General features: G+C 46.4%; 1 protein-coding gene across 4 annotated transcripts; it reads right to left on the bottom strand.

Moving 5' to 3' along the window:
* Positions 1 to 277: 277 nt before the first annotated feature.
* atg16l2 (ATG16 autophagy related 16-like 2 (S. cerevisiae)) lies at positions 278 to 27,541 on the bottom strand. 4 transcript variants are annotated; one of them, XM_085431029.1, is made up of 18 exons: positions 27,164 to 27,541; positions 25,750 to 25,807; positions 25,410 to 25,485; positions 16,327 to 16,400; positions 15,564 to 15,815; positions 14,995 to 15,096; positions 14,569 to 14,658; positions 14,057 to 14,110; positions 13,865 to 13,967; positions 13,631 to 13,736; positions 13,473 to 13,543; positions 13,324 to 13,395; positions 12,957 to 13,077; positions 12,766 to 12,871; positions 12,132 to 12,284; positions 12,006 to 12,053; positions 8,847 to 8,948; positions 7,393 to 8,548 (listed from the first exon to the last, which is right to left on the bottom strand). In XM_085431029.1, exons 1-18 carry the CDS (start codon positions 27,330 to 27,332, stop codon positions 8,455 to 8,457), a joined length of 1,851 nt encoding a protein of 616 aa, XP_085287155.1. In that variant the 5' UTR covers positions 27,333 to 27,541; the 3' UTR covers positions 7,393 to 8,454. The 4 variants fall into 4 exon arrangements, with proteins under 4 accessions (XP_085287157.1, XP_085287155.1, XP_085287158.1 ...); XM_085431032.1 differs by having other exon boundaries at positions 13,865 to 13,970; positions 27,164 to 27,540; XM_085431030.1 differs by lacking the exon at positions 27,164 to 27,541 and adding an exon at positions 26,591 to 27,123 and having other exon boundaries at positions 13,865 to 13,970.
* Between the last annotated feature and the right edge of the window lie 331 nt (positions 27,542 to 27,872).

The raw sequence follows: 27,872 nt of genomic DNA, 5'->3' as shown, positions 1-27,872 counted from the left end.
ATTAGTGACTTCTTACAACCAGTCGCCCCCTGCTGGACATTTAGTGCAGGAGTTTAGGCAGTGTCGTACTCGGGTTCAGTCACATCAGTGTGAAGCAGTTCAGGTTTCTCTCTCATCATGCTTTATAAATGTATGGGCTCGCACCACACGCCCCTGCGTGAGGCCCACTGTTTTTATTTATTCACATTAATGTGGCCATTAATCTTTACGTACAGCACTGACACTTTATATTTGCGTCCTGCAGTTCCCCATCTCATCCTGCTGCTCTTAAATCGCGAGTGATGGAAGTTTTTAGTTTGTCCAGAAGGGGAAGGGCGTCTGTTTCAGGGGCCTCGGGATCTGGTCTGAGGATTTCATGGGTCCAGCTTTCCTTGGAGTGGTTCACAACTGAGCACATAAGAAAAGCTGTTGAATTAGCCATCGATTGACATCCTTAGCCTCACCTGTGACTGAAGCTATGGGTACTCAGACCTAGTTTCAAAGAGCAGAGGTAACCCCAAGGTAGTATTAGACACCGTTAGTGATATAGTTGCTCCTGCTCCACCTGCTGTCCCAATTTCATTGAATGAAGATTGTGAAAACTTTCTTTGTTGAAAAAGTCAGCATTGTTAGGAACAATATATCTCCTTCTGTGTCTCTTGTCTGCTCCAACCCCACCTAGTCCTGTTATAAGGTTTTTAACCTGTGTCCTTACCTAAACTGGTCAAATTAGTTAATTTGATTAAAAAGCGTCCTCCTGCTCTCCTGATATTTTACCTGGATCTTTGTTTACAAATGTCTTTCAGTCTATCGGTCCCTGTGTGCTGACAATTATCAATACTTCATTGGTTTCTGGTCAGGTCCCTGTTTATTGTAAGAATGCTGTCATTCACTCACTGGTTTTATTTTATTTGTTTATCAAGAGATCATACAGTGGGGCAAAAAAGTATTTAGTCAGCCACCGATTGTGCAAGTTCCCCCACCTAAAATGATGACAGAGGTCAGTAATTTGCACCAGAGGTACACTTCAACTGTGAGAGACAGAATGTGAAAAAAAATCCATGAATCCACATAGTAGGATTTGTAAAGAATTTATTGGTAAATCAGGGTGGAAAATAAGTATTTGGTCAATAACAAAAATACAACTCAATACTTTGTAACATAACCTTTGTTGGCAATAACAGAGGTCAAACGTTTACTATAGGTCTTTACCAGGTTTGCACACACAGTAGCTGGTATTTTGGCCCATTCCTCCATGCAGATCTTCTCGAGAGCAGTGATGTTTTGGGGCTGTCGCCGAGCAACACGGACTTTCAACTCCCGCCACAGATTTTCTATGGGGTTGAGGTCTGGAGACTGGCTAGGCCACTCCAGGACTTTCAAATGCTTCTTACGGAGCCACTCCTTTGTTGCCCGGGCGGTGTGTTTTGGATCATTGTCATGTTGGAAGACCCAGCCTCGTTTCATCTTCAAAGTTCTCACTGATGGAAGGAGGTTTTGGCTCAAAATCTCACGATACATGGCCCCATTCATTCTGTCCTTAACACGGATCAGTCGTCCTGTCCCCTTGGCAGAAAAACAGCCCCATAGCATGATGTTTCCACCCCCATGCTTCACAGTAGGTATGGTGTTCTTGGGATGCAACTCAGTATTCTTCTTCCTCCAAACACGACGAGTTGAGTTTATACCAAAAAGTTCTACTTTGGTTTCATCTGACCACATGACATTCTCCCAATCCTCTGCTGTATCATCCATGTGCTCTCTGGCAAACTTCAGACGGGCCTGGACATGCACTGGCTTCAGCAGCGGAACACGTCTGGCACTGCGGGATTTGATTCCCTGCCGTTGTAGTGTGTTACTGATGGTGACCTTTGTTACTTTGGTCCCAGCTCTCTGCAGGTCATTCACCAGGTCCCCCCGTGTGGTTCTGGGATCTTTGCTCACCGTTCTCATGATCATTTTGACCCCACGGGATGAGATCTTGCGTGGAGCCCCAGATCGAGGGAGATTATCAGTGGTCTTGTATGTCTTCCATTTTCTGATGATTGCTCCCACAGTTGATTTTTTCACACCAAGCTGCTTGCCTATTGTAGATTCACTCTTCCCAGTCTGGTGCAGGTCTACAATACTTTTCCTGGTGTCCTTCGAAAGCTCTTTGGTCTTGGCCATGGCATATTAGAAATAAGTTTGTATGATCTAAATTAGAAAAAATCTTAAATAAAATAAAGTAAAATAATAAAATATAAATACAAATAAAAGAATAGAGGGGGCGGGGCTTAAATCCTGTGCCTACCTTAAAAAGAGTAAATTTCAAATTCTTTTCAATCTAGTTGCAGGTGGGTAAATCACATTGTTCTAAGGAAAAGATCTGAGATATTCCACAAAGAGTGTCCACTTGTGGATAAATTTAGCAGGACTACCTTTCACTGTGAGTGAGATCGTCTCCACCCTCAAGAATGTCCGGACAGTATTAAGCCATTGCAATGCAGATGGAGGCGTAAAATACAGCGTCTAGCAAGAAGGGAACAAAAAGCCACGATCTCAGTTTGCTGGGGAGTTATATTAAGAGGGTCTTTGGAACTCCAAATATGGCAGTCAGAGGGTCTTCTCGGATCGGATCCAAAAACCTCTGAAAACCCAAAATGTGTTCAAACTTGGACAGAAGAAAACATATGGATTGCAGGGGGAGGTCACATTGATCTATAATTGAAGGAAAATTTTAGATAAACGGGATTTTGAGAAATGGACTAAACTGTACAAGCTGTAGCACATGGTGTACTTGAACGCATGAGAGTCACCTTGTCCCACCATGATTCAAACAGTTCAACACCTAATTCATGCTCACAGGCGGTTCTGATTTTACCCGATGAATCAGTTTGGGTCGCCATAAGCATACAATATATATTTGATAGAAGTGATTTTTGATTAGGCCTCACAAGCAGAAGGTCAACCCATGGAGCATCAGCAGGGAGAAGTTTGGAAACAGTGATGAGACACAGTGTCTAATTTGCAAATAGAGAAATTTTATGTCTCTTTCATGCCACGTCAGACAGGCGGCAGTGGCAGGAAAATGGATGATTCCTTAACAATGGTAATCTGGTAGAGGGGGCAATGAATTTAAAATGCGACCTGAACTGAAACCACATCTTACGTGTAGAGAGCACTACGGGATTTGAAGCAACAGACGATGTTTAACAGGCAGTGATGAGTAGATAAGAGAGGCGACTGGAAAATATGGAGAAACTGATTGAATTTCAAGTTTACACCAAATCAGGTTCGGTGAATTTAGCCAGTAGGTCAGCTTATGAATATGTGAAGACCAGTAGTACATTAAAAAAATTGGTAGGGAAAGACCCCCATTAGAGGTAAACTGTTGTAATAAAGAGAGCCTCAGTCTAGGCCAGGGGTCACAACCTTTAAGACCCAAAGAGCCACTTGGAGCCGGTTTCCACGCAAAAAAAAACCCACTGAGAGCCGCAAATACTTTGTGACGTCTAAAATGAAGATAACACTGTACATATTGTTTTTTTACCTTTATGCTTTGTGTGAACAGCTAAAGTGTGTTGCTTATGAAATCCATGAAGTGCTACAGAGAAAACTACATTTTATTTATGTAATGAACACATTTCGATCTCTTAAAGAAATATAACAAAAGGAAAGCTGAACTACAATGATCCAGCAAACAAAAACTGCTGTGAGCCGCCAGCCTTATATCTCCTTTGGGCTTTTGGAGCCTTGACCTGACTTTTAAAAATAACTGGAAAAAATCTCTATGCTGCTGAAAAATGAAAAATAGATATTTACAAAATTCTGCCTAAATATGTATTTTACCTGGTTAATGTGTGCGGTGGGGCGTGGTCTGCAGCGCCGCTGCAGGGGAGGCGGACGCACCTGAGCGGCACCAGCAATCACGCCTCGCCACCTTAAAGTCTGTGCTCTCTCTGCGGTTGTGTGTCGGGCTGTGAGCTGCAAAGCTACAGCCGGCTGTGTGCGTACAGCAGCCGTGTGTGAAAGTGGTCAATAAAGAGATGCTGTAAAGCGTGTTCATGCAAACATCGTCAGGTCTGCCGTGACATGTTTACAACGGGACTTCTGCTCCTGAACCTCTGCGCACAGTGAAGTCACTTCATCTTTACAGGACTGTAAGCTGTCGTCTGTGAGGCGTGAGCGTGTTTGTTTTTAACATAGTTCGCGGTGGAGCTGCTGACATAATGTGGATCCCAAGGTCCATAATTGGCCTACCTGGGGTTGAAAGTCTCGGTAAATGCAGGCGTTTCAGCGGGCACACCGGCTTCCGCCAGTGTGACGCTTATTTTGAGCGATGAAGAAATAATAGAAAATAAAAGTGTATTTTTATATTTCAATATCACAATAATCTAACAATTTATAACTACACGTTAAAAGTCTCTTAAAAATCCCACTGACAGAGACAGGGTCAGAAATCAGATTGCCAGATAGGGCTGCCACAAACGATTATTTTGATAGTCGACTAGTCACCGATTAATTTTGCTAGCTATCGAGCTAGTGGGTAACAGACGTCTCTGAAAACGTTGGAGCGCTTTTGAAAATATGCGGTGTCCTGATAAACTGAGCAGATATTTGAGGTTTACACAGCTACATTCTCGCCTGAAAATATGTTAAACGTTTATTTTGTGACCCAGAAAGAATAATAAGAGTAATATTAAAACTAACTAGCTGCCGCCATTGTTGGAAGCTGCGCTATGAATTCTGGGACAGAGCTTCTTCTTCTTCGGGGTTTAATGGCAGCTGGCATCCTTGTACATGCAGTGCTGCCATCTTCTGTTTCAGTCCGTTATTACACTCTTAAATCCTGCTACTTATTCCTGCGTCTTTTGTGATCTTACAAAGCTTCAAACGACGCATCGACTATTAAATCAGTCGACGACGATTTTGATGGTCGACGTAATCGTGACTAGTCGACTAATCGTGGCAGCCCTAATGTCAGACTGGTCTTTAACTTGTGAAATTGTGCGAGAGCTGGCTCTACGTTTCAGTTGGTGTGCCAGAAGTCTACTTGGCTTTTCACCATGCTCGTAGTAGGTAGCACGGGATCGAATCAAAAGACGTTCCGCGTCAGTTGTTGTGAGGAGATCGTGTTCAGTCTGTAAATCCTGTCATTGCTTCAATAACATCTGTGATGTGCTGACGGCGACGGTCTGCGAAGGCCGCACGAGCTCAGGCTGTCTTGGCGGTACAGGCGGGGAAAACGGAGATGGTCATATTGTTCACCTTAATCCGCTGAAGCTCCCTTGCCCTCGACAGGATTTTAACACAGTCAGTGTAGTAGTGTAGCCTCGCTACAATGAGACGGGGCCACTCAGCTGTTTCAGGCTTGGGGCCAGAGTACGAAACAAAACAAAACAGAACAAAACTGCTAAGCTTCTCTGCTTATTATAGACCAAGCTGCTCTGGATGAATACAGCATTCTGGTTTTCGCAGAGTTCACACTCCTGAAACTGCACTTCTTAAAACCTCCAGCGACATCTTGATGAGATGTGATGCAGGAGAATGTCTTGCTGATGTTGGACCTGACCTCTGCCTTTCATACTGTTGACCATCACATTTTGTTAGATAGGCTGAGACACTGGGTGGGAATATCAGGGGCTGCTTTGGACTGGTTCGAATCTTATTTGCATGAACGATCCTTCTCTGTGGCTGCCTCTAACCACAGTTCTTCTACTTCTCTTGCCTATGGTGTGCCACAAGGTTTTGTGTTGGGACCCTTGTTGTTTTTGTTGTATTTACTTCCTCTTCAGCACTTACTGAGCACTTTTAAAGACATTTCGTATCTCTGCTATGCAGATGATATTCAGTTATATATCTCCTTTAAGCCCCAAGATGTTTCCAAGCTACAGTTTTTGCATAGGTGCATAGACTCCATCAGAGGTTGGATGGCTGATAATTTTCTTCAACTTTATGAGGAGAAAACTGAAGTCCTCGTTTGTGCTCCCGATAAGTTTGTGCCTAGGGTTTTGGAAAATTTAGGTCCTCTTGCTTCATCCATCAACCTTGGTGTAACTTTTGACTCAGCTCTGACTTTGGACGCTCATGTTAAATCGCTTGTCAGCTCCTGTTTTTATCACTTGAGAAACATTGCGGCCTTGAGTCCCGTTGTGTCGTGCTCTGAACTGGCACGACATGCCCAGGGGCATCATCTCGTCTGGACTATTGTAATTCTTTGTTCACTTGTTTATGTAAATCCTCCTTGGAACATCTGCAGGGTGTTCAGAGCGCTGCTGCAAAGCTTCTGACCAAGACCTCCCATGCCACACCCCTGGTGATCCAGCTGCACTGGCTCCCTATTAAATTCAGAATCCACTTTAACATTATGACTCTGACATTCAGGGATCTGCATGGATGAGCACCGACATACATCAGAGATCTTTTACATCCATACATTCCCAGCAGGTCCCTGAGGTCATGTGATCAGGGCTTGCCGGTTGTCCAGCACACGAGGCTGAAAACAAAAGGAGGCCGAGCTTTGGTAACTGTGGCCCCCAGACTGTGAGATCTGTGGACTCAGTGGTCTCTTTTAAAAACAGCTTTAAACTCATCTTTTTAGACTTGCTTTTGGTTGATTTTGTCTTCATGTTTTAGCTTCTGTGATTTTATCTTGAAAGGTGCTATATAAATAAACATTTACTTACTTTTATTTTACTCTGTTCAGGTGAAGACCCTAAAATAGTACAGAGAAAACCTAAAAAAATCAGACCACTAAGAGCAAGCACTCGGTAACAGTGGGAAGGAAAAAACCCTTTTTAACAGGAAACCTCCAGCAGCACCAGGCTCATCTACTGTGACCGGCTGGCTGTGAGGGGAGGAAGACGGGTACAAGTGAGCATCATCTGAAGATGTCTGTGCTTAGAGAGCTGAGGAGCGCAGTCGTTGGAGAGTCTCAAAGCGGTGGTTCAGCCACCAGGATGCCTGCTCAATCCCTCAAAGATGAGCTTTTTCATGTCCAACAGACGGGTGGAGGACAGAGGAGTGATGGATGGAGTTTGAGCTGAAAACACCTGATTCGCTCTGTGAGACAACGGCAGAAGAAACATGAAGCAGACTAACAGACTCATCTGTTGTTGCCATGACTGACAGAAACCATCCACCTGGTCAAAGTGAGAGGCTTCTGTGAGGAGTGGAGGACAACAGAAGCTTTCTAACACTTACGCGGCGTGTAGGTCAGCGCTCGGTCAGTCTGGAGGCAGCAGCTGCTTTCTGTTTCCTAATCAATGACCTCAGCGTGAAGCAGCCTGCAGCGCCGAACCTCCTCATCAGCATCATCATCATCATCCTCTTGTCTTTTTAAACTCGGGGACATGACTTCAGACTGCGATTAAAAAAAACGAACAAAGCCTTCAAGCAGAAAGGAGCGAGGAGACGACAGGACGAAGGACGGGCGGTTAGAGATCAGCGTTTATTAGAGCTGAGAGCAGAAACAATAATATTAAAAACATTGACAGAACGACATCTGAGACAAAAACACACCTGAGCATTTACCTGAGCGGCAGCCTCTCGCTGCAGATACAGACGCAGGACAACACAGGTGGACACGTTCTGCTCATTTCCTCCACAGCAGCTTTGCATCACTTACAGTTCAAAATAATCCCTCAGTGACTGCATGCAGCAGCCTTTAAATGTAAATCCACGGCTGAGAGCAAAGAGACTGGAAACACGCCCACCGATCCCAGAGCGGCTGGTTTAAATTCAGGATCAGGAGCAAATGTTCCCGGGCCTGAACGAAAGCTTCTTCTCAGGGGTTCAAAGGTTAAGGCAGTCTGAGGGTGGTGGCCCCTCCCCCTTTAGAGACAACTTTCTTCTGATTGGTTGCCAGCAGGTGGGTGGGGCTTCAGTGTCGCGCTGCGGCCCCACTCTGGATGTAAAAGCGGGGACATGAATCTGAGGTGACCGAAAACATCAGTTTAAAACCGTTTCAGATCTTTTATTAACAAATGTCAATTTAAGACTTTCTCAGGACCCAAAAGCAGCTGAGACAGGGCGGGAAAAACGTTAACATCTAAAACAGGAGTGTTAGGAGCGTGCGAGTTATTAATCTGTCCGCAACGATAAAAACAAAACCGTTCTACTCGTTCCAGGTAAAAAGAAGTTAGCTTGGTTTCAGCCCGTGAGCACAGCGCACGCCACGGGCTGACGTGTGCACGCGTGACCGATGAGCTGTTCGGCCTCGCTTCGTTTTGGCGTGTCGGCTGTAAAATGGTTCAACGTTTCCCTTTGTTCACACAGGTTTTACACAGAAAAGCTTAAAGCTGGTAGAACATCCATGTTCTCCTCCCTCGTTAATATTCTTCAGGGTTATCATAGATCACAACAACGTAAGGTCACTTCCCTTTGGTCCAACCAACAAATAGCTTAAAGACTTTTGTCAAACAGCCGTCTGTCCAATCAAAGCTGGATGTGTGACGCGTCTCCATGACAACGTGACCTGGTCGCGGGTTTGCCTCACATGTCACTCCAGAGGACGGCTCGCTTGCTCTTGTCCACGCTGACGAAGTATTCGCCGGACAGAGACCAGGACACGGCGCTGATGGACGAGCTGAAAGAGAGCAGGCTGTTAAAGGGACAGTGGACACTTTCTCTGTGGTTAAACACACGCGGGCTCTCTCAAGGCGCCATCGCAGGCCCTTAAACTTCATGGAGATTTACACACACAGCAACACACAAGTCACTCTGGAGGAGTCTGTAGCCCTGCAGCCTCACACTAGCCTGTCATCAGGAACACTGTAGTCTGTGCATTTGGAGTCCCACAGGGAGCTGAGCTGGAGCCTCTGATCTTTAGGACCCTGCACTGGCAGTGACTGTGCTGATCAGCTGACTCAAGTCTTCGGTGTTACCTGTGTTTGTCGGGTAGCCGGGTCTCCAACTTGCCCGTCGAGACATTCCAGATGTAAACTGCGCCGTCTGCAGAGCCGGCCGCCAAATAGCAGCAGTCTGGACTGAAGAGAGAGAACATCTGGGTGAAACAGCTGTTCTGACGTGAAACTTCCTGCTGCTGTGAGCAATTTGCTCCACGATTCTCTACATCTGCAGAGCCGAGAACTCCCAGCTGGGACATCGAAGAGGGATTTACACTTGTCTCACCATTACGCTGCAACCACAAACCCTCTGAACCCTACGCTGTGACCTGATGTGCCCCACAAATGCAACATGCTGCACTGATGCTGCTCGCAACAACCCAATGTTCAACACAATAGTTTTCCCATATGTAAACTGGTTCTTAGACTGGAGGACAGCTGGAAGAGAGTTCAGAGAGACGCCAGCGCCAACTAGTGTTTTGGCAGAGCAGCACAGGTAAATTGCAAATATATCATTGGTCCATTGGCCGTCCGACTGCGGTCTGGAGTGTGGGGCCTCCCTGCTGCTGCGGAGTCGGGGCGGTCTGCCTCCCCCCACCGCAGTGAAAAGGGTAACACCACCGGGGTCTGGGTGCAGTTCCCCCCTCCAGGGGCGGGGGTACCTAGACCCGGTTTGTAGAGTACGCTTGGGGAGTGTGATCGTGTGTACAGCGTCTCTTTATGTCTGTCTCCACGTTGGTTGAGTGTGGAGTGAGTGCATATGAGAGCATGAGGGTGGGAATGGATGTTTGTATCTGTGTGTGCCTGTATGTCTGTGTCTATATGTCAGGTTGGGTGTCAGGCGCCACCTCTCTGGGGACATCTCAGGCCCTCCAAGGTTTGGAGGCCTATCTCCACCCACCACCACTTCCCCTGCCAGTGGCGGACTCCCTCAGACATCGGTGCGTTGGTGGTTCTTTGTGTCCGGGGATGGGCGTCCAGGTACACACCGGCTCACTCCTTGGCGGCCGCTTATCGGGGCCTGGAGCCTGGGGCTCGCTCGGGCCACTTCGGAGGTGGGGTGCCCCCGGCCTCTCGGCCTGGGGCTCGGTCACTCAGGCACAGCTGGCTGCCGGCGGAGCTCACGGGCGCGTCACTGCAACTCCCCCTGGCTTCTGCTCCGCGGCTGCTGAGTGAGCCCTCATCTGGGACTCTCCTCAGCTCTTTCTGGGACAGTGGCGCAGCTGCCCCTCTGTTGGTCTTCCTTGGTCTCTTGTGTTCTGTTGATCTTATGTGCTGCACAATGATGTTTAATATTTAGTATTTACTGTCATATTCCCATTTATCATTGTGATGTTGTTTATTATGTTGCTCTTTTTCTTTGCTTGTTTTCTCTTTTCTTTCTCAACAGGTGATCCAGGTGATTGATGGATGGATTTTTTGTCTGCTTATTTTGTCGTTTTTTGCCCTTTATCCCCGCCCCTCTTCCCCGCTGTTTTTCTTTCCCCAGTCAAGTCTGTCCCGTGTGGAGCAAGTGAAAATAAAATAAAATAAACAATAAAAGGTGAATCAAATGGACCATTACAGCAAGGCTGGGATGGTCAGTTTGGTAAGACTTTAACTGATCAAGCACACACATCCATACATGTGCAATAATACTAAGTGCAATAATCCTTTCTGTCATCGTTGTATTTTTACTCAGTTGTATATAGTATTTGTATTTGTATTCTATTTTTATCTTATTGTATATTTATTTTATTTTATTCTACTGTATATAGTATTTTATTTTATTCTATTCTGTACAGCTGTGTACTGTATTTATTCTTATTGTATTCTAATTTTTGCCTCATAACTTTTGCACTGTCCACTTCCTGCTGTGACAAAACAAATTTCCCACGTGTGGGACTAATAAAGGTTATCTTATCTTATCTTAAAGTAAATCTGTTGGGCATCTTTCTTCACCTTTAGACAATAATTCTGATGCAAAAGAGCCAAACAGGACAGGCGGGAAAAAACAAACAAAACATGACAACTTTAACAAACTGCTCAGGTCAGGAGAGAGCGTCGAGGGCTGCTCCGAGTCGGCGAGATTTCGACGCGTCGGTGAAAGTTGTGACGCTGATACTCAGCACGTGTGTTTTATACTGCTTCACCTTCTGTTGTCATTCCTGCTTTGAAGCAGATGTGCATGTGGCCTCGTGCAGATTAAAATGCTGTCAGCGGTTTGCTGCCATGTGGACAGCTGAGTCTGAAGACTTTAGAGACACTGTCAGTCTGGCTCCCGAGAAGCTGAACAAGAGACCCGATGAGAACAGACAAATGTAGGAATCAGAGGTACGAAGCCAACAGCAGGCGAGGCTCAGCGTAGTGTAGGCAGAGCAGCTGTGCATGTTGGACTCACATGTGCAGTGGTTCTGTCAGGGAGCCGAACAGGCGCAAAGCATCCCTGCCCTGCTGTCGTCATGGAAACAGCAGAAAATCAACCAATCTCCCGATCTCATCTCTCCCCGTCTCCAGCTCGCCCTATTTTTATCTCTCTGGCCCAGAAACAGTCCTCTCCATCCGACGATTAAACTTGTGATAATCGATCAGAGCACCGAGCCAAACTCTGCTGGCAGCCCCGCCTCCCCGCTTCCACCCGGACACCGAGGACAGGCACGTGCCGGGCTGACCTGCAGCCGCTACGACGACGTGATGTTAAAGATTTACAGTAAAGAGAGAAACCCAACAACGTGACTCAAACATAAAGACACAAGGAAGGACTGACTCTGCACTCAACAGCAGCCTGCAGTTCCTCTGATGTCCAGCAGAGGCGGCAGTGAGTCAGACAGCAGAAATGTTGCAGCCTTTTCCTTTAATAACCCGCCTGTTTATGTAGTATTAAGAACGAACGTTTGCATTATTAGGGGCGTGGCCTCTGACTGACAGGTGGAGGGTGACACACCTAACTGCAGCCCCTGAACTGGACCCTGGAACCGCTTCATCTGTAACTGACAAAAGCGAGACGTCCCGCAGTCACATGTTCATTTTTCATCGATGGTCACACGTCCTCTCTGTCACTCAGCAGTATCCTTCACTCTCATTGGCAGTTGCTTTGGTCATCAACTGAAAGTGAGCCTTTTCCTAACTCGGGGCGCGCCCAGTAAGCACGGCTAACAGTTTTCTGCTTCACTGACCCTTGTAGTGCTTGGTTCTGATGTCACTGATCATGTGACTCACCTGATGACGGCTTTGGTGCTGTCGCTGCCACATTTGAACCCGTCGGCTCTGAGACACAAACAGACAAACGTCAGACAAATGGACAGGAAGTTCGTTTCGGCAGAGCATCACCTCGTCCTGACGTACCTGAAGGTCACGCGCTCGTTGCTCCACCTCCTCAGGTCGAACAGTTGGAGACAGTCGTCACGGCAACAGCTGAGCAGCTGGCAGTGGTCAGAACTGAGGTCCAACGAGGTGACTTTTCCCTGAGCAGGAAACACCTGAACGCAGCTCGCCACCCTGAACGTAAAGAAAAGCATTTGATTTATGAACGGCTTTAAACACGCCTTCATCTCTGACCAGCTGATGGCGCCAAAGCTCACGAGAGCAGGTGCAAGCATCAGGGGCTCGTCCCCGAATAATAACTTTTACGCTAAACCGATGATCAGAAACAGAAAACTGGAGAAGATACAAAGGTAAACACGACATCATCCGGTTTCTGATCAACCACGCGCAGTGAGAGCCGATGCTGGCGTGTAAATGGTGGGCAGAGCTGTCAATCACCTGCTGCTTCAGACAGACTTCAGGACACTGAGGGGAGTCTGTGAGCTAAGCTGTTGCTAAGTAACAGACGGAGACGGGATGTCACCCTGGAAACGGCTGGGAGGAGTAAACGAGAGGTGTCTGAATGAAAGGAATCAGATTCTAATGATTCTACTGAAGCGGAGGCGTGGCTCAGCATCAGGTGGTGCACAGGTGTGCTGCGGCGCGGCAGACCAACCTGGAGTCCCACGCTCTGATCTGCCCGTCGTAGTGTCCGCTGATGATGCAGTTCTCAGAGCACACCAGGTCGCTGCAGTACTTCGCCACATTACGCGACTGCAGACCTGCAGGGACACGGTCTGCCTTAAATACACTCCACCTGCAGGGACGCCATGAGCCAATCAGCAGCAGGCACGCACGGTTACTCACAGGCAGCTCGTCGCAGGTCCCACAGTCTGATGGTACCATCGGCACTTCCTGTCACCACCTGATGGGTGATGCTGCTGAACCTCGCCGCCGTCACCTTCCTGCTGTGACCTGTAAGAGTCACCTACCACACACGCGCACACACGCGCACACACACGCACGCACACACACACACACACGCACGCACGCACGCACGCACACACACACACACACACGCACGCACACACAGTTACATTCCAGATCTGCAGAAACACAATTTCAAAATAAAAGCTCGTCATTGTAAATTAAAAAATTTTGTGTTCGTCTTCAGAATTTGTTGATGATGTTTCCCGTCATTAATCAGACACACCGGGCGGTGAGTCACCTTTACCTTTGGAACGGAGTCGCCCAGCTGCCACAGCATGGCCGCCTTGCTGTAGGACGCGGCGAGGATCCTGAAGCCCTAAAAACACAAATGCCCACACGAGTGAGAAACACCTCAGTGCTCCATTTACAGGTGAGCTCAGGTGACTTCCTCACCATGGGGTCAAACTCGATGCAGGTGATGCCCTCCGTGCTGCCGTCCAGGGTCCCTCTGTGAGTCAGCAAGCCTGATGACATCAGCAGTGAGGTCACAACCCGTCCTTTAAATCACCGATAATACAGAAAAACAACGAGCGGGCCTCAGGTGGGTTTACCTGCCCTGACCTCCCACAGTTTGATCACTTTGTCTGTCCCCCCCGTGGCCAGCAGGTCTGAGCTGGAGCTGAACCGCACGGCGTTGATGTCTTGCTCATGGGCATCCTGAAAAAAACAAAGGAAAGATTACAGCGTCGTGTAAACGTCGTACTCCGTGTGAACCAGGCTGAGGTCAGCAGAGAGGCATGCTGGGTAGTGAGAACAGAGGAGTTCTTTGTGTGAGTGCGCGCTACCAGGACTTGCAGAGCTCTGGCCGGGACTCGGGCTGACACACAGATTCTTACAGGAGAGACGAGATCTTCCTCCTGACTGCAGACTGAGTGGCCCCGCCTCTTCCTGCTTATGTCACACACAGAGTCATTCATTCATTCGCTGAGCCGCTAAATGAATGAACCAAACAAAACATAATGGCGGTCACAACTCACTCAAACAGCTCTTTGATGGAGGTCAGGATCCTCGGAGACGTCACCGACGCCGACCTGAGAGAAGAAACAGTTCATCATCTCGTTTAAAGGAGCCGCAGTTACGTTAGTAACCACCCTGCTGAGCACATGTGCACAACATTAACAATAATAGAAATAATTACAATGATCTCAATAAAAAGTCAGAATAGTTTTTATTTCAACTCTAAGAGAGAAAATAAAATAAAACACAGAAAATTAATGACCTGCTGCTCAAATTTGATTTCATGATCTTATTGTGAGAAAAGCTCCTGAGATCTGAAGAGGCAGACGAGGTCGTTAGACCCGCTAACTCACCCACCTCACCCTTATCTCTCCACTTCAACACGATTGCTTTGTCGTCTGTTGTTTGTACGTTGCTATGACAACTCAATTTCCCTCCAGGATTAATGACTTTTGTGTGTAAATGCTCCTGAGGTCGTCAGTGAACTCGTGAAAACTATATAATAAAATAAAACAAAGGCGTGATTGATGACCTCACGAGTCGCATGGGTTTTCGTTCCGTGGACGCGTCCCGTTTCTCGTTCTTTGGAGACGTCGATCTGGAGCTCGGAGCACTTGATGAGCTGAAACACAAACATGTTTTATTCTGACAGTGACAGGAAGTAACAAAGTAGTCTATTAATCAATCTTTAGAAGCTTGTAATGGCCAATAAACCAATAAAGTTTCAGCACAACAAAAATGACAGTAAGTGAATGTGATCAAAAATAAAGAAATTATTCAGAATATTATTGTCTCAAAATCTTTAATATTTCAAAACATTCTCGAAATCAAAATTAGACTTTTTTTTTAAATTTGTCAAGGTTTCAAATGTTTATCAATACTTTAAAAAGTATTTTTAAAATTCTGTTTCAGTGTAAATGTTTATCAAACCCGTGTCGTGCGTTTCATTTATTCTTACTTAGAGAAACCTGAAGAGGGCGATGTAGAGCTCGGGGGATGGACAGCTGACCTGTCCAAGTTGACCTTCGACCTGGCTGCGGCCTGGGTTGCCTCTCGGGCTCTGAAACAAACAAAGAGATGCCTGTTTGGATCCACACTGACCCTCCTGCAGGTACAGGATGAACAGGTGTGCGCGGTGCATTCAGGTACAGGATGAACAGGTGTGCGCGGTGCATTCAGGTACAGGATGAACAGGTGTGAGTGGTGCATTCAGGTACACTGATGAACAGGTGTGCGCGGTGCATTCAGGTACACGATGAACAGGTGTGAGTGGTGCATTCAGGTACACTGATGAACAGGTGTGCGCGGTGCATTCAGGTACACGATGAACAGGTGTGAGTGGTGCATTCAGGTACAGGATGAACAGGTGTGCGCGGTGCATTCAGGTACACGATGAACAGGTGTGAGTGGTGCATTCAGGTACACTGATGAACAGGTGTGCGCGGTGCATTCAGGTACACGATGAACAGGTGTGAGTGGTGCATTCAGGTACACTGATGAACAGGTGTGAGTGGTGCATTCAGGTACCTGGAGCGGCGTTCGTTGTGGCTGTTCATCCGAGCTGCGGCCTGGTTTTTCCGCTTCATCACCTTGGCCAGCAGTTCTTCCCCTCTGACCGTCTCCTGCCTTAGTTTCGCCTCCGCTGCTCTCTGCTGCTCCAGGAGAGTGTCGTACTCCACCTTCAGCACCGTGTTCTGCCCTTGAACCTGCTCCACCTGTGCCTGCAGCTCCTGATGAGCATCAGACACTTGCGACAGGCAACGCTGCTCCTGCAGCAGCCTGAAGGTGGAGGAAAGAGTAGGTCACACCAGTATGAGGTGTCATGGAGCTGCGCACACAAACACTGGAGGCAAACACCTGAGACTCAATATGTCAAAGTAGAATATGGATGTTTTTCTAAAGTTTACAAGATTTGAAGAACACATTTCAAATAAAAACATAAAAGAATAAAGAGGTTTGCTGTGTTTTGACAAAAAGGATAAAATATATTTAAATGTTTGAATATTAGAGTAAAGAATCTGATTTTTTCTTTTATTAAAAATAATTTCAGATGGTTCAGATATTTGAATTATTGCCAGATGGCGCAGCGCCCCCCGGTGGACGAGCAGCAGAGTCTGATCTAAAGTGCAGTTTGAGCTCAGCTGTGAGTCGATATTTCTACTCAGCGAATGAACAAGGAAAACTAGAACGAGGCTCCTCCTCCTCCTGCTCTCTGACCTCAGCCTGAACTCACCTGCAGCAGGTTTTTACACCTGACTGGTGAGCTGACAGTCTCAGGTGTGTTACTCACCTGGCATGCTGCTCCTCCAGAACGCCGTCTTTGATTTTTATCTGCTGCGTCAGCTCCACCACCTGATAGGCTAACTGGAAGCACAGAGAGGGAGGGAGGGGTCAGAGGTTACTCGTGGTCGTGACTTTTACCTGGGTGAGGTTAGCGTCACGCTGTCACATGTCTGATTCTGATCTGACCTCACACAGAGCTTCATGAATCGTATCATTTTGAAAAAGCCTCCTGCGCACACAAAGGTCATGACACTAACATCCCTCTGCTCACTTACAGAATGTACTTGTTTGTAACTCTGCATAGCTCAGCCTCTGCTGTGTGCTTATGAAGCCAGAGCAGGACCAGCAGCAGCTCTGACCAACGTTCCTTCTAATGTTTCACGTGTCTGAGCGAACACACAAACTCCCTGAGCAACAGCAGACGTGAGCACTGTGGTCACGCCAGCACGAATCCATCCAAGTTACATGTTTATTAAAATAATCACATTACAGCGTTTACATGTATGTTAGACGACTTTTAATTAACTGCTTTAGCCCACTTACAATGACAATTTAAACAAATCCTGTTCCTGACCTGTAGCACGTCAACACTACTGGAAGTAAAAATAACTTGAACTCCAATTTTGAAAACAACTTTTTTCTATAAAGCTCTGACTTGTATGATGAGTCTGTGGTCTGGGAGAGAGTCTGTAACTCTGTCTGCAAATACAGTAAATAATGACCAATGTTGGCCAATTAATTATATAGTTACTTGTTGCGACTTTCATCCGTAAATAAAGCCGCGGCCGGCTGAGCTGGTTGTGTCCCTGTGTCGCGCCTCCAATAATCCATAATGAGTCGTACTTGTACTTTGCGCATTTATTTTAAGAACAAAACAAACATTTGCGCTTTCAATCAATTTACAAATAGCACATGGATTAACTGGTGTGGCAAAAATGACGGTCAACAGAAAAGTTTGCCCACAAACCACTCACCCAACACCTGCTGCGAACACCGACATCAGGTAAATAGACTGTGACCACACCCACATACCATCACCTGAGACGCAGGTAAAGCTATACACCTGTGCCACCAAAACAAAAAGGAAAAACATAAACATTGACTTTGGCTCTTACATTACTTCTTCAAAAAAGTAACTGAGTCATGCAAACAAAGTTTTTTGCAGCTTTTACCTAAAAATGCAGCCAAGGTGTTTTTAAACAAACATTTCAAACTATTTACAGAACAATCAGCTGTTCTGCATCAAATCTGATGCCACACAAATTATTTGTGTCACAAAAAATAATTTCTGTCCACTATGAGATGAAGGAGAACAACAGCCTGATACCTGCAGGCCTGACAGCAGCAGATGTGTCACTGCTGTAACACCTGTAACACTCAGCAGGCGCCTCATTGTTCTGACACACACAACACAACTACTGACTACACTACACACTAACTACACACTGACTACACACTGACTACACACTAACTACACGCTGACTACACACTAACTACACACTAACTACACGCTGACCACACGCTGACCACACACTAACTACACACTAACTACACGCTGACTACACACTAACTACACGCTGACTACACACTAACTACACGCTGACTACACACTAACTACACGCTGACTACACACTAACTACACGCTGACTACACACTGACTACACACTAACTACACGCTGACTACACACTAACTACACGCTGACCACACGCTGACTACACACTGACTACACACTGACTACACACTAACTACACACTAACTGTACACTGACTACACACTAACTACACACTAACTACACACTAACTACACGCTGACTACACACTGACCACACGCTGACTACACACTAACTACACGCTGACTACACGCTGACTACACACTAACTACACACTAACTACACACTAACTGTACACTGACTACACACTAACTACACGCTGACTACACACTGACCACACGCTGACTACACGCTGACTACACACTAACTACACACTGACTACACACTAACTGTACACTGACTACACACTAACTACACACTAACTACACACTGACCACACGCTGACTACACGCTAACTACACGCTGACTACACACTGACCACACGCTGACTACACACTAACTACACGCTGACTACACGCTGACTACACACTAACTACACACTAACTACACACTAACTACACACTGACTACACACTAACTACACACTAACTGTACACTGACTACACACTAACTACACACTAACTACACACTAACTGTACACTGACTACACACTAACTACACACTAACTACACACTGACCACACGCTGACTACACACTAACTACACACTAACTACACGCTGACTACACACTAACTACACACTGACTACACACTAACTACACACTAACTGTACACTGACTACACACTAACTACACACTAACTACACACTAACTACACGCTGACCACACGCTGACTACACACTAACTACACGCTGACTACACACTGACCACACGCTGACTACACACTAACTACACGCTGACCACACGCTGACTACACACTAACTACACGCTGACTACACGCTGACCACACGCTGACTACACACTAACTACACGCTGACTACACGCTGACTACACGCTGACTACACGCTGACTACACGCTGACTACACACTAACTACACACTAACTACACACTAACTACACGCTGACCACACGCTGACTACACACTAACTACACGCTGACTACACACTAACTACACACTGACCACACGCTGACTACACACTAACTACACGCTGACCACACGCTGACTACACACTAACTACACGCTGACTACACGCTGACCACACGCTGACTACACACTAACTACACGCTGACTACACGCTGACTACACGCTGACTACACGCTGACTACACACTAACTACACACTAACTACACACTGACTACACACTGACCACACACTGACCACACACTAACTACACACTAACTACACACTGACCACACGCTGACTACACACTAACTACACGCTGACTACACACTAACTACACGCTGACTACACGCTGACTACACACTGACTACACACTACACACTGACTACACGCTGACTACACGCTAACTACACGCTGACTACACGCTAACTACACGCTGACTACACACTGACTACACGCTGACTACACACTGACTACACGCTAACTACACACTGACTACACGCTGACTACACGCTGACTACACGCTGACTACACACTGACTACACGCTGACTACACACTGACTACACACTACACACTGACTACACGCTGACTACACGCTAACTACACGCTAACTACACGCTGACTACACGCTGACTACACGCTAACTACACGCTGACTACACACTGACTACACGCTGACTACACACTGACTACACGCTAACTACACACTCACTACACGCTGACTACACGCTAACTACACGCTGACTACACACTGACTACACGCTGACTACACACTGACTACACGCTGACTACACACTGACTACACGCTGACTACACACTGACTACACGCTAACTACACGCTGACTACACGCTGACTACACGCTAACTACACGCTGACTACACGCTGACTACACACTACACACTGACTACACACTGACTACACGCTGACTACACGCTGACTACACGCTGACTACACACTACACACTGACTACACGCTGACTACACACTACACACTGACTACACGCTGACTACACACTACACACTGACTACACACTGACTACACACTGACTACACGCTACACACTGACTACACGCTACACACTGACTACACGCTGACTACACGCTGACTACACACTGACTACACGCTAACTACACGCTGACTACACGCTGACTACACAAGATTTGTGCTAAACGTCGCAAATCTCTCACATCTCAAAACACCACCGGCACTAAAACTTCCCCCTCCCTAAACAACTAAAGGCCATGTTGCCTTATCATTTTTTGATTGGTCCACATGGTACATTTTTCCACCAATAGGAAAGGCTGGGAGTTTTGTTTTTGCTCACAGGCTTTCGAGCGTTTTCCTTATAAAACGCAGTTTTTACCGTTTCTTCCTGCAGTAAATATAAACAACGACAGTATTCAGGAAGAAAAACAAACATTGCAGATATTTTATCATAACTCTGGTTTTACGTGGCCGATCAACACAATTTAAAAACTGGTATAAAGTCCACACTTTGTCCGTCAGTTGTTCCGTCTGTCCTGCTCACATCTCCAATGGTTGTACACGTTGTCATTAACGTGGCTTCACTCCACATCAGCCGCTTTGCTAAAACACCGGCACATAAGGACGCTGTCATAGCCTGTCAGCCACGTCGATTAGCTGCGTATATACGAATGTGAATCGCATCATTGGCTGGACTGTGGGATAAGGTGGCATCGTTCTGATCCCATACGGGAGCAGCCAGTCACTGACTCACACTGCAAACAGAATTGTTAAAGTTTTAATGTTAATTTCAATTCAGGTTAGATTTTTTTTCTGTGTGCAGAGACCTGCAGCACTGCGCGATGGCGGACGCGCACAGCTTAGAGGGAACATTGGTAAATGGCCTGTATTTATATAGCGCTTTACTCGTCCCTAAGGACCCCAAAGCGCTTTACATATCCAGTCACACACACATTCACACACTGGTGATGGCAGCTACATTGTAGCCACAGCCACCCTGGGGCGCACTGACAGAGGCGAGGCTGCCGGACACTGGCGCCACCAGTAGGGTGAAGTGTCTCGCCCAAGGACACAACGACCGAGACTGTCCAAGCCGGGGCTCGAACCGGCAACCTTCCGATTACAAAGCGAACTCCCAACCTGACTCTGACAGGCGACGTTTCCGGTTCGCCCCTCGTGAACAGTTTTATTTTATTAATCACACAGAAATATAATGTACAACAATTATGCATATTTCCAACATGAAATAGTATCAGAACAGGCTGAATTCCAACATATATAAGATAGATAATGAACAGGAAGTACAAACAACAACAAATAAATAAATAAAATAAAAACAAACCCCAAACAGAATCAAAGCAAAAAAAAGGATAATTAAAAGACATACCTGATACCTCAGGGGTTTTCAGATCTAGTTCAATAATCATATGATTCAGATCCAGAGCTTGTGTTTTTGAGAGGACGAGTTCTTTGTTTTCAGAAAACAACATTTGTGAATGAAGAATTTGCCCATAATAATTATTACATTTAGAACATGTTCAAGCTTCTTTTCTTAGAGAACCAAAGATAAAATCATTTTTAGAAAATTCAAGTAAGTTTGGAATCTGTGGGAAGAGCCAGTAGTGCACATCGTTCCACAGGCTTTACAGAATATACAGCCATAAAATAATGTTCTGTTGATTCAATATCCCCTCACAGAAAGAGCAAGAATTATTATCAATAGCAAAGCGACGTCTGAGAGATTCTTTGGAAGAGTAAATACCAGAGAGGATTTTGTAGCGGACCTCCTGAGCTTTGGGAGGAATCGGAAGTTTTAGGTCATTTTTTCTGATCTTTCTTTTCATCACCGGAGAACAGATGTGGATAAAAACATTAGTAAATAATTCCCAGATTTTTTAGACTGTTAGCTGTAATGTTATGCTGTAAAGCGCTATATAAATACAGGCCATTTACCAAGAGTTCAGGGAGGTCACAGTCAGGGTTTTGACAAAGATTATATGCTGTCCATAGAATGTTTTGAGGGATAGTAATTAGTAATTATTTGAAATTCTTTGTTATTTATTTGCAGATTATAATTGGTGGTGAAAGCTTCTAATAGAATTTTACCTCTATCATCACTGCCCAGATGCCCTTACCGTAGCATTTTAGTTTCCAGCGTTTATGTAGCGACAGTTGCACAGCGGAGTGTTGTGTGGGCTGTAGTTATGTTTGTATATTCATTTCCAGTGTAATACAACGTGCTGGTGAGAGGAAGACAGCTGTATGGGGAGTTTATGTCAAAATCACATCTAAGTAAAGATTAATTCCACATAGATCTGAGAATATTTTGCTTGGAATGTGAAACCAACGGCTAGTCTGACTTCTTAAAAATGACCTAAGCCCATTTATTTTCAGGGAGCCATTTAAGCTGTCATATTCAATAGCTTGCAAACCTCCATCTTCGACGCGTTTGACTAAATTACCTTGCCTGATATAGTGGGTTTTACGTTTCCATATATAATATCAAAGTGTAGCTGGTTAATAGATTTGCTGATTTAGGCACTCCTACCGCACATGCAGGATGTACTGGCCTGGAGATACTTTCCATTTTGGTGAGAAGAATTCTACCCAGAATCGATAAGTCTCTCTGAGCCCAGTTATTTAAACGAGTTGGATTTTCTCCCAAATATTAAGGTTATCTAAATCAGTCTTATTCTTGGTTATATACACACCCAAATATTTGACAGTGCATTTAACAGGAATATTAAGTGTTAGAAATAGTACAATCATTTAAGGGTCAGATCTCACATTTGTTTAAACTCAGATTTAATCCTGAAGCTTTTGAGAAAGTTTCAATAATCTGCAGAATTTTGGGGATTTCATTCAGGTTATTTCGTTGTATCATCGGCTAACTGGCTGATAGAGAGCTCTGTACCCAGGATAGATGTCCTACCAAACTCAGCATTTTTAATCAGTATGGAAAGCATTTCTGTTGCTGCCATAAACAGCAATGTGAGATTGGACATCCTTGTTTTATTCCTTTGCAGATCCTAAATCTTTGTGAGGTGCCACGTGGAAGACACACTGAACTGTTAGTATCTCTGTACAGTAATTTGATTACATTAATGAAGTTACCTCCAAAACTGAACAAATCAAGGGCTTGGAACATAAATTCATGCTCTATCATGTCGAAGGCTTTGTAAAAATCTAAAAATAGAACAAAACCTTGGTTTTCAATTAGGTAGTTGTAGTCACTCAAGTCCAAAACAAGGTGGATATTATTATGGATTGAGCGGCCTTTTATGAATCCAGACTGAGTGTTTGGCCCATTTTGGGCCCATTTTGGGCCAAACTGCAGCTCTTGCCTCCCGTCCTGTCTCCGGTCTCGTTTGCAGAAATCTTGCTTGCAGTAGACGCCTGCTCCTTGCACACCTGGGAATCCTTAGTTTCCAGAAAGCTTCTCGGTAGCGCCTCATGGTGAACTGAACTATTATTTGTCGATGTCTACCCGCTTCTTTTTTCCCTAGACGATGGACGGCGTCCACAGTGTTGCCCAGTGCGGAAGCCCAACGTGGCGCGACCTTAGCCAAGATGTCGATAACTTCTTCGCGGGTATCTTCGTCATTTTTTTCTTTCCAGCCTGGATTTTCAAGTTCCAAACCAGACAGTTTAGCCTTACCGACTTTTATATCGGCTGCGTTCATTGCAGCCAGCTTGGCGATGTTAGCCACCGTTATCATGTTGTTACTTAGCTGCACGCCGAAGTCATCGATCTTGTTTGTTAGCTTGTTAATGGCTTCTATTATGGAGTTGTTGCTTTCCACACTTTGGGACACAGTACCCTTGCTAGGTGGTGTGGGTGCTTTGGTGGGCGTAGGTGGAGTTTCTCTTTTCACTGACGGTGTTGAAGTCTCCACTGCATATTCGTGGTCAGCGGGTGCAGAGCTCTTGGAAGCTACCGCTGGCTTAGCTGAAGCTTCTGCTTTTTCCCGCGTCATCTTCTTCTTTAAATGGCAGATTGGGTCCGTTCAAAAGGTTTTAAGAGGTGAATCTAGTCCTTAAAACCCACAGGCAAACACAGCAAGCTACTTGGTATTCAAAAGTAGAGTCTAAACAGGTCCACCGGGATGAGTGCACGACGGCTTAAAAGAAGTTGCCTGCCCCGACAGCCATGCTGCCGGACCGCAGCCAGACCCTCCCCTCGTGAACGTGTCTCTTCCTGGTCTCAGAGCGTTTGTTGTGGATCGTCAGCCTGCAGGCCGAAGCTTGTGGAGCAGCTCAGGGTGAAGTGGTCTGCCCGCCCTCGGGCTGCCTGTTCCTCTCACTTTTATCACACCGATCACATCTGCTCGTCGGCTTTATCACAAGAGGAAGAAGTGGCTGCTGTTGCTCGGTTACAGTCTGCTGTGTTTTATCACACGGCCTCAAAGAAAAACAGGAGCCAAGCCGCCAGGAACGAGCTGAAAGAGCTCTGAGTGTGACCACGGAAACAGGTGAACAGCTGTTCATCACAACAACAACACCTGCTGCTGCTCATGAGCAGGACATAAATCTGCATCGAACTGACGAGAACTGAAACCCCCGATCGGTGGATCTGTTAATAAAGGTTCCTGCTGTGAAACCTGCACAGCGACATCCAATCAAAATCCTTGATTTTATTCAGCGAAACTGTGGCCCCGCCTTCTCAGACGGCCTGTTAGTACAGTAACCTCACAGCAGCACAAACATGGTCCAGAGCTCCAGCTACAGACACCTGCGTCACCATCCACTTGCCAATCAAATAGGCCACGCCCCTTTATTCCATAACAGGCGAGTTACAGAAATAAATAACTCATCAGAGAACAGCGTCCAACCATCTGAAAGCTCCGTGACTCCAAAACGTATATTTTTGTGCTGTGACGCGTCTCCAATAATCCAAACTGAGCCCCACTTGTATTTTATTTATTTTAAAAGAAAACAACAAACTTTGTGCTTTCAATCAAAACAAATAGTGCATGTACCAACTGATGTGCTATAATGACGCTCAGACTCACCCAACGACGCTGTTGCGACACTGGCATCAGGTAAATAACATCCAATCACCTGAGGTGCAGGAAAATCTAAACACCTGTGCCACATGACAAATACACAAAACATAAACATTTCTTAGGCTCTTACAGTCCTCCTTGTACAGGTGCTATGAAGGAGGCAGTTGGCTACAGAGACCAACCAGTTGGAGTTGAGGCTGTGAACACGTCTATGGGGACTACCTCACTGCTGCCTCTGCTGGACGTCAGAGGAACTGCAGTTTCCAGGTTGGAAAAACGACGCGTTAATACCCAAAAACCTGCGTTCTACCTGAAGGCCACCAGATGACCTCTGACCTTTGCAAGCACTGCTGACTTTGCGGGCTGAGTCACCCTAACCCTGGCTGTAATTGATCATGTGATCACTCTGAAAAGGAGGGCAGGTTTGCTCTGACCTCTCCCGTGGTCTTCTTCAGCTGGATGCTCTGCTGCTGCAGGGACGAGAGCGGGGCGCCGCCCGCGGGGGGACACCTGCACACACAGAACAAACGCCTCAGCACACACACGCTCGTTTTCATATCTTAGTGAGGACACCTCACTCATCTCATCCCAGCCACTTACCCTAACATTCAAAATGAATGCCTAACCATGACCTGTGATCCTGACACTACAACCACAATGCGAGTCTCAAAAATGTCTTAAACCTTGTGGGACCAGTGACTACTGTAGTGTAGTAACATACCAATGTTCTGTGCTCACAAAGATGTCTGAACATGTACAAACACAGTGAGTTACCTGGCGGCGCTGCTCAGCAGTCCTTTGGTCAGACTGGTTTTCTCCAGCAGCTGAGTGTCTGCAGACAGAAAGGGGGGTCAGAGGAGGCGGGGCAGGAACCAGGTGCTCCAGGTTTGTACCTGATGAGCACCTGACTGACAGCTAGGACCAAAAAACCAGGACAACATGTTTTCACTGAGATATTTTTACTCTACTATGACTTAATTTTATTATGTTTCCCAGCTTTCATTGACTGAAGCCAAACTCCATTCAAAATCTGTCATGTTTAACATTTTTTCATTCTGCGTGTGCGGCCTGATGATAAACCAGCAGCAGGCTGGTTATCTGTCACACATGACTCACTGCGCAGAGGAAGTGAGGCGACGTGTGGTTTAATAGTTCCGACAACTTCCTGTCCCTGAATGTCAGCAAAGTATGAAAGGAGGGTGGATGTCGGCGAGGTTCAAAACACTGAGCAGAGGGGTTAATGATCTACTCACCACAATAAAAATATAAAATGAACCAGACTCCATTCAAAAACAATCTGATTTTACAGGAGGGTGAACAGGATTATACTGGATGTCTGACTGGTGGGACAGGTTGGACGACTCTCATCAAACTTCTGCCCGTCACAAATTCCATTTTTGGTTTCAGAGCTGCTATAACTGAAAAATATAAATATATAAAACATCGTCACTGAGAGTCCAACTGAACCACAGTGTAGTTGTCGTGATCAACAAGCCTGAATCTCAGCCTGGTTTCAAGAAAGTGTTAAAAATGCTGATTATTGAACGTATGAAATGTTCTTTCGAGCTGTGGTGACGAATGCCGACTGCAGTCTGAGGTTTGGGGCTAAGCTCACCTTTCCCTCCCTGTTGTCTGTATTCACGTATCCCATCGCTGGCAGTGGGGACAAGCAGTCGCATGAAGCTGCTCTGGAGCAAGTATGGCTCGCAGTATATGTTACCATGGCGATGAGTAGAGTTAGCCCTGAAGTTACCTGGCTGAGATGGAATCCCGTCTCCCTACATAGAGTTTGGTGTAGAGCTGCCCTATTAAAAAGCCATCTTTTTTGTCCCTAAGTAAAGCAGCTCCTTCTGTGACATTTCCTGAGTACAGGGTTAAACAGGCTGATTAGTAACGAGAGCAAATGCGAGGACGTTAGTTCTGGTTTAAACATATTTACTTTTGCTGGCCTTTGATGAAAACCTCTTGGTTCCCCAATACAAAGCCCTGATTTCTCTGAACCAAACCTCACTCAAAAATGATCAGTGTCTTTCTTCGTGCAGTAATTTCTCAGCGTCAGCCTGTAAAACCTCACTGTAACTCTGAACACTAACTTAATGGGTTTTTAAATGTTCGGCCCGGTGACTGCTGCTCTCAGACCGCCTGTGATGGATTTAAAGGGGATAAAAGTTGTACTTGGTCGTCGTACAGAAGCGGATCAGGTCCTGGAACATGGCGTGCTGGCTCAGGTCTCGGTGCTTCAGCTCTCGGATGATGTGTCCCTTCCAGGACTCCTCGGATCTCCCGCCGGCTCCCGGTGCCGGAGGCCGGCTCCCCCGCGGGGACACTCCGCGGGCGTTGGCTGTCACAACGGCCATGATGCCGGCAGCCCGGAGAGCTTCATGCCGCGGGCAGAGGCTCACAGAGCGGCCTGAAGTTCCAGGCAGCCCCGCTCTGAAACCCCGGCTCCTCTCACCGCCGCCATGTTGCTCACTCCTGCTGTTGTTTACGCCTCTTCTTCTGTGGTTTGTTTTGTTGTCGTCGTTAACTTTTGGGGCTTTTCTCACACTGCTGGGGGCGGGGCGGAGACGCGTGCCCGTCTCTGTGGCTCTCGGCCAATCACCGCCCGCTCTGCTCTTAAGGAACTACAAACATGCCCTACCGGTGTGTTTGTAGTCCCGCTCGATATGACGTCAGCACCCTTTTCTAAGGCTTTTAAAGTTTTACGTCACTGCAGCCAGCTGCTGCTCTGTGACTCAGTCCCACCTGGTCTCAGGGCAGCCTGGGGCTGCACGTGCAGAACGGAAGTTCAGGTATTAGGAGGAGCCTGCTGCAGGGGCCCGGGCTCACATCAACCATGCTGAATCCAGAGAACTGATGAGCTCTGGCCTCAGCACCAGGAGCGCTCTGGTAGGCAG

This window comes from Copadichromis virginalis, linkage group LG14 (assembly GCF_057382275.1).
Source record: "Copadichromis virginalis isolate Kocher_CV1m ecotype Utaka linkage group LG14, C_Virginalis_male_GT1.1, whole genome shotgun sequence".
Classification (NCBI taxonomy): Eukaryota; Metazoa; Chordata; class Actinopteri; order Cichliformes; family Cichlidae; genus Copadichromis; species Copadichromis virginalis.
This window is presented reverse-complemented; position numbering and strand designations above follow the sequence as displayed.